Here is a 7,333-nt window from a genome sequence, read left to right as displayed (position 1 = left end):
CCAATTACATTCACATCCTGTAAATAGTTCCTGAGTATATACAACGTTATAACATGTTCAAAGAATTACAATACATTACTCATCACACTTCCGAATATGTTTTCAGTATAGAGATAACAGACTTGGCGTAAGCTTAATAGAAACATTAGGAAGCAATCTGAACTATTGGAGCGTTAAGAAAGAGAAGAAAGAAAAGGAAACTTCTGTTATCAACTTACAATTCGACCATTTGGAAGATGTGATGTGAAATATTAGAGCTAGTGGAGAAGAAATAAGTAAATAAGTATGAGATTTTGTGGAACTAGTCATTTCGTTAATCTTATATCCATTTGTGGTATTGAGACCATTCAGATGAGATAAATTGTTTTTGAGACAGATAATCCATCACTGGGTACCATTTTTCTATGAAATTAGACTTTGTTGGGTTTTGTGACATGTAATTTAGTTTGTTGGAGACTGCATCCATTAAGTAATGAGTCCAAAGTTTCTTGTACCATATTTCTACTGTGGGTGCCCCTTTCTCCTTCCAGTGCGATGCTATTGTTCTTTTGGCCGCATCTAGAAGGACTTCTATTGTGCGTCTATGTACTCTGGAATTCAGATTTTCGGGCCAGGTATTCAAAAACAAAATTTCCGGTTTTAGTGGAATTTGGACTGAGGTTATTTCTTGAATTATGTTTAGTATTTCTTGCCAGAATTTCTTAATTTTATCACACTGCCACCAACAATGCGCATAACTTCCTATTTACTGTAGAACATCTTCTTTTACATCAATGGAGTATAGATATACCAGTAGAGAGTACAATACAGCAAATTGCTATTCTTTTAGCAGCGGCAAAAAATGCTGTTGCTCTAAAGTGGAAAAGTAAACAGAGACCAAATAAACAGAACTGGCATGCTAAGCTATGGAATATGTATGTAATGGCAAAAATTACAAAGAGTGTTAATGATTCCTGCTCTCAAAGAACACGATCTAATTTTTCTGTGACGTGGTCTCCTATATTACAGTATTTGATGCAACAGAAAGAAATCCCTGATATTATAGATTCATTACATTTATGGTGAAATAATTACTAATGCACCAAATGATATATAAGATATATATGACCTATGTGGTGATCTGCTATAGTTGGAACTGTATATTTTAGTATTATTGAGAGTGATGTCTTTGTAAATTTGTAATTGATGTGTATGTAAACTTGATGGGAAATCCAATAAAATTATTATTAAAAAAAAATATGTTATCACATTGTAATGACTAGTGAGCCTCCACAGTAATTCACAGACACAATGAGGGAACCTTCTTTTTTGAACACGTTTAGGACTGGAAAACACAGTGTTGTGAAACAGCACTGAAACATCACATTTGGAAAGTATGTTCAGCTGGAAGAATACCATTTATTTGCATATTATGTACGATTAAAAGAATGGACAATTGTACAAATATGGAGGCTGACTTTCATCATCATAGTCTGCCAAAATTCTGACATGAGATTAGCAGCAAGGGGGTGCTGCTGTTCTGTGCATCGATCACTCTCATACTTTTAGTGAGCTTTATGCTGGGGGGGGGGATCAAAACACTAATTCAAAAACTTTCAGTGCTGTCAGCGAAGAGAGGTTAAGCTGAGACATTTAATTTGTCTGTCCTAGTGCCATGAATCTCAAACATTTAAAACTGACATCCTTTCAGAAGAATTTAGAAATCAGAAACCTAAAAGGTAACATGAATGACTCTTTCTTTTAGCCTTCTGAATTTGGGGGCTTTAGACACAGTGGATTCATTTTCTAATGGCAGAATGGAGATTTCCTGCCTTCCCCTTCTCACTGCAGCTTCCTGATCAGCACAAAATGCCGCTCCTCAGGCACAGTTGAGTGTTTTTCCCACATCTTGTCTGAAGAACCCAGATATGCTGCTACAACGGGTCGATATCACTGCATCCTTTTTCTCAAGAATTTGAGCCCATATTCCCATTGACTCGCAGCTGACTTTGCTCTTCGAATATTATGTAGAAACCTGGAAGGTCCATTACCAGATTTAGTCTAATTTGGCTCTCCATAATTCTGTTTTTCCACTTGGGGTTCTCAGTGTTCTCCCATCCAGGGCACTGACCAAGGCCACATCTATTTAGCTAAGCAACTCCTTCACTAGGTTGCATTTCTCATTTCTGAGCCTGTTTAGGAGAAACGTGTCTGAGAAGAATAGGTGTGTGAGGGACGTCTGCCTGCCACTTCTCCACTTCAAGCCCTCCACAGCCCTTTACAACTGTTCAGTGCTAACCTATGTTCAAGGACACAGGTCTTCCACCAAATTTGTACTTTTGCCTTTAGGTGATCTATACTGAGCTGTCATCGATAATCTTGAGACAGTCTAAGAGCTAATTCACAGTCTCATGTAATTATGCCATTTTCTTTTTTCCCTCTCACCTTTTCCCAATCCATTTTTTCGACATCAACAAGGATTCTCATGAGCTCAGGAATTGTGCTCTCAGCAATAAAAGAAGCGGGAGCCCCACCAGCACCACAACCCCATCCCTGGGGTCAGGCGGATGGCCTTCTAGAGGCTAACTTTAACACAAGACTATATTGGGAAACAACATTCATGTTGGAAGTGTCATCTTCGACTGAGAAGAGCAACAGTCCTTTCATTGTTATCTTCATGGTCCCAAGTTGCACCTTCTGATGCAACTTCAATGTCCTGTGTTTGTGTGTGTGTGTTAAGTGCCATAAAGTCACTTATGGTGACCCTAAGAATTAATGTTCTCCAAAACGTCCTGTCGTTAACAGCCTTGCTCAGGTCTTACATACTGAGGGCCTTTGTAGCTTCCTTGGTTGAGTCAATCCATCTCATTGTTGGGTCTTCCTCTTTTCCTGCTGCCTTCAACTCTTCCTAGTATTATTGTCTTCTCCAAGGACTCTTGGGCTTCTCATAATGGGACCAAAGTATGATAGCTTCGATCCTAAGAAGCATCAAAGCTAAAGCCAACTGTCCTTTTTGCCCTTCCCTTGTAAAGCCTTAAGAGGAAGCTTGCTTATCCTTCATCTCCCCAGGGCTGTGTCCCTAATTCTCTCCTCTCGTACAAAAGAGAAGGATTCTGTCAGCGGATTTTCCTATTGGCTGAAGCCTCTTGTCACTCACCTCCACAATGACATCAGAGAGTCCAGGGTTGCACAGCAGAAGCCAGCGCCTAGGAGTGATGCCGTTAGTCTTGTTCTGAAACTTCTCTGGCTCCAGCTCATAGAAATCTTTGAACCTGAAATGCATGGGGTTAACAAGACAGCAGAAATCAAATGGAGAAGCTTTTCCTGTACTCCCATCATTTCATGCACGAGCCTGTGTTCCTTGCACACATACATGCTAAACTTCCTTGCAGACAGTTAAACGTCACATCAGGCAGATCTTATACTTGACATAGTAGTTTTCTATACATGTGAAGCTTTTGTCATGGGGATGAGTCAAACATGAAGCCCTCCACTGGAGCGGTACAGTCCCTGAAGTGGTACAGCCCTTTTTGATCCTGTTGATTCCGAACACTGGTCCTTTGTTTTACCAATGATCTGCAAGTGTTATCAAAGCTATGTTTAAAAGCTTCCCCATTACCCCCAAGATTACAAGTTCACTCAAAATGAATGAGAGGTCGTTTGTTATTTTTGAGTGATACCATCCATATTTCTTTGTCTTCTCATTTCCAAACCGTGTTTATATTTTCTAGTCCGAGACAGAAAGACGTGAGCATTCAAAATGAAACAGATTTCATAACCATGCATGAGAGAGAAACAAGCTTTCTTCCCAGATCCCTGGAGAGATACGACAGTCCCAGTCTGCTTTCTGCTTATACAGCCCCAAGCCGAGAGCACACAATAGACAAGCAAAGGAAAAACAAGCAGAACTCACACAGAGTTCTTTACAATTTCCGAGTGGATCCTGGCAACACCGTTGACTGCGAGAGCACCAATGACACACAGATGGGCCATGTTGATCCTCTTGCAGTCGCCCTCCTCAATCACAGACATCCTTCGGAGGCGGTCGACATCTCCCGGGTAAAGGGCTGCCACATGCTGTCGGGGTGCAAAGCGGAATATTGACAACGAGGACTTAATTATCTTATATTACATTGGATCCTTGGATGTAGAAGAATGTGAAAAAGAAAAGCAGTTGCCTTGAGGATCTGCATTCATTTTGCCATTCCCCACACCTTTTAAGCAACGACCACCCCACACAAGGAACCAGGAGTTCCACACATGAAGCTCCCAGCAGTTTTATTCTTTTAAACAGCTGGCCTGTCAGGCCACAGTTGAGAACAAGAAGTATGGGGTGGTGGTGAGCCTTCTCACTCAGCATTTTCCTGAATAGAAAAGACCCCACAGAGAGGCCGTGGACAGCGGGCAGGGCGGCATACAGGTTTAGTACCAGAAACTGTATCAGGATCTATATGTTTGTGCAGCTCACATGGGGCATTTTGGTAAAGGAAACGGTGGGAGGAGAGGGTTAATCCCCTTCTCCCATATCATGGTCCAAATCCAAATCATAACCCTATACACCAACTATTTAAAGGGGGGGAATCCTTTGGGAGCTCCATACATGGAACTCCTAATTCCTAGTTTGGAATGAACCTGTGGATATGGTGAAGGGTGCTAGAAACTGGCACTGCTATGATTATGATGGTTTGGTGGGTATATCTATTTGTGACAAATTTGTGCTTGTCACAAACACAAACTGGTTTTAGCAGAATTTATATCATACATGTAAAATGGTTTTATACTCGTTTAACTGTCATCGCTCACCCCAAACAATCCTAGGAATTATACTTTGGTGAAGGCTAGGATCACTAACCTTCTGGTGGGACTTCTTCCAGAATTGCATCTCATCTCCAGGCCACAAAGATCAGATTTTGGAAAGTGAACTGTATGGCATCACATTCCTGCCGAATCCCTTCCCAAACTCCGCCCTCCCAAAGCAGCATCTTCAAATGTCCAGGAACTTCCCAAGCCAGAGTTGGTAACCCCAATGAGGGCACCAAGGATTCTTTAGAGATCTGTAGCTCTCCATCATAGAACAACAGTTCCCAAGGGTGCTTGAATTATTGTTATTAATCTGTAACACAGATATGCCCTATGATTCAAAGACAAATCTGCAACTATTTTTTAAGGAGTAATAAGCTCTTCTCATGTGGTAAAACTGCAGATTTCAGATCCCTCAAAATGCATTAAGGACGGATTACTGGTATTAACTTATGGAAGTAATTCATCCTGGTAAACAGTAAAAATGGAAGCCATCCAAGCTAACCACATAATGCATCCAGGCCAACAGTAGCACTTGTTCCCAGCAAAGTCAAGGGACTATCCAAATGAAGGTGAGAGTGATGCCTGACATGGAATGTTTGACTACTCCCAGTGACATCAGACTAACCAGGAACTTCTAAGCTCCAACTGGTTAGATCATTCTTGCATAGGACCCTGGTGCCTTCATCTCTGTGACAACAGGGCATTTTAGTGGAGAATGGAGGTGATGGCCTGTTTTCTGCTATGCCACAGCACCACCACTGAAGATGGCAAGAAGGTGGCACTGCAAGCAACTACCCATTTTATTTATTTAGACCATTTAACCTTTCCATCTAATGGGTCCTCAAGAAGACTAGCAAGTATGTTCAAGTATAAACCAATTCAGATAAAAACCATGCTAAAGCATCTAAGAAAAATAAATAAGCTTGGAACTATACACAACATGCTGTCCCCTATTTCAGTTCCACCTGAAGGCCTTGCAAAAAAGTAACTTAGCAGGGACCAGGTGACACAAAGGACCAATAGAATTCCACCTGGACCTATAAAGTTGTTGGCTGTGCCCTGGTTCCTCTGTCTGCGTATTCAGGCACAGGTTAAGCTATTCTTAAACAACCAACCCCTGCTTGCTTCCAGTCTTATCAATCCTCTTAATTCCTCCAGTTTCTCCGATTCGGACTCCTTACATCAAGATGTTTTTGGTTGATCGCATAAATGATCTCCAGGTGCCTTGGCAGGAGTTTCTCAAACAAAGATACAGGCCAGCGTTCCAGTGCTTCAGGCAGCACTGTATGGTTGGTATATGCGCAGGTTCGTTTTGTTATTTCCCAGGCCTAAGGCAAAAACATGTGTGGGTTAATATGAGTAAAAGAGATCACAGCAGGCTGAATCTGATGTCTCTAGTGATTTATCCACAACAATATCCTTTGTTGGACAAGCACCGTAAGTCAGTCTTGATCTACTGCGTGTCCAGTGCAACCACGTCTTGATCTACTGCGTGTCCAGTGCAAGCACGTCATGATTCAGTGTTCCCTCTAAACTGAGTTAGTGTGAGTTAGCTTACAGTTTTTTAGCCTCCGGCTCACAGGGTTTTGTCTTAGCTCAGGAAGGATGGCTCCAGAGCAAACAAATTTGTGCAGTAGCCAAATCACTTGCTCACAACTTTAATGCCAGTAGCTCAGAAAGTAGAATTTTTGCTCATAAGACTCCACAGCTTAGAGGGAGCATTGTTCAGGAGTACCAGCAGATATGAATAAGCAGCTGTTCACTTGTGGCATGGCACAGGCACAATAACAGTCTCTATGTACAAACCTAAATAGCTTTTTAAAAACCTCCTCTGCTATAATCAGGGCCATAAATGGATTTCCCAAATAATATGAATAGTCACTATAAGAAGTATGGTTCAGATTGGGGATCTGCTACAATTGAGAGGAGGATTTAACCCTCTCTCTGCATGCTGGTATCCGTCTTCATATGACCCCCTCCAGTGGCTGCTATTTGAGTACATATAATATATAGGTAATCTCTTTAGTTTTCCCAGTGGGGAAAATAGCCACCATGGTGGAGGATTGCATGAAGTTGGGAAAACAGCACAAGGGAGGAGAGTGTCCAGCCAGTTGGCTCCTCTACAGGTGGACTGCTTGATGTAGAAACCTGGAAGGTCCATTACCAGATTTAGTCTAATTTGGCTCTCCATAATTCTGTTTTTCCACTTGGGGTTCTCAGTGCTCTCCCATCCAGGGCACTGACCAAGGCCACATCTATTTAGCTAAGCAACTCCTTCACTAGGTTGCATTTCTCATTTCTGAGCCTGTTTAGGAGAAACGTGTCTGAGAAGAATAGGTGTGTGAGGGACGTCTGCCTGCCACTTCTCCACTTCAAGCCCTCCACAGCCCTTTACAACTGTTCAGTGCTAACCCATGTTCAAGGACACAGGTCTTCCACCAAATTTGTACTTTTGCCTTTAGGTGATCTATACTGAGCTGTCATCGATAATCTTGAGACAGTCTAAGAGCTAATTCACAGTCTCATGTAATTATGCCATTTTCTTTTTTCC

The 7,333-nt window shown here is 41.8% G+C and overlaps 1 protein-coding gene across 1 annotated transcript in view; it reads right to left on the bottom strand.

Annotated features, from left to right (window-relative positions):
• Positions 1-7,333, bottom strand: part of PYGB (phosphorylase, glycogen; brain) — a 66,241-nt gene that overhangs the window by 17,252 nt on the left and 41,656 nt on the right. Inside the window, exons 10-12 of the mRNA XM_015413016.1 lie at positions 5,964-6,110; positions 3,893-4,056; positions 3,137-3,251 (exon numbers count right to left, since the gene is read on the bottom strand). Coding sequence (XP_015268502.1) covers positions 3,137-3,251; positions 3,893-4,056; positions 5,964-6,110 — 426 coding nt within the window. The remainder of the gene's footprint in view (positions 1-3,136; positions 3,252-3,892; positions 4,057-5,963; positions 6,111-7,333) is intronic.

The sequence above is a fragment of the Gekko japonicus genome, unplaced genomic scaffold, assembly GCF_001447785.1.
Source record: "Gekko japonicus isolate JY-2015 unplaced genomic scaffold, Gekko_japonicus_V1.1 scaffold2446, whole genome shotgun sequence".
Taxonomy (NCBI): Eukaryota; Metazoa; Chordata; class Lepidosauria; order Squamata; family Gekkonidae; genus Gekko; species Gekko japonicus.
Note: the sequence above shows the minus strand (reverse complement) of the source record. Positions and strands in the feature narration are given on the sequence as shown.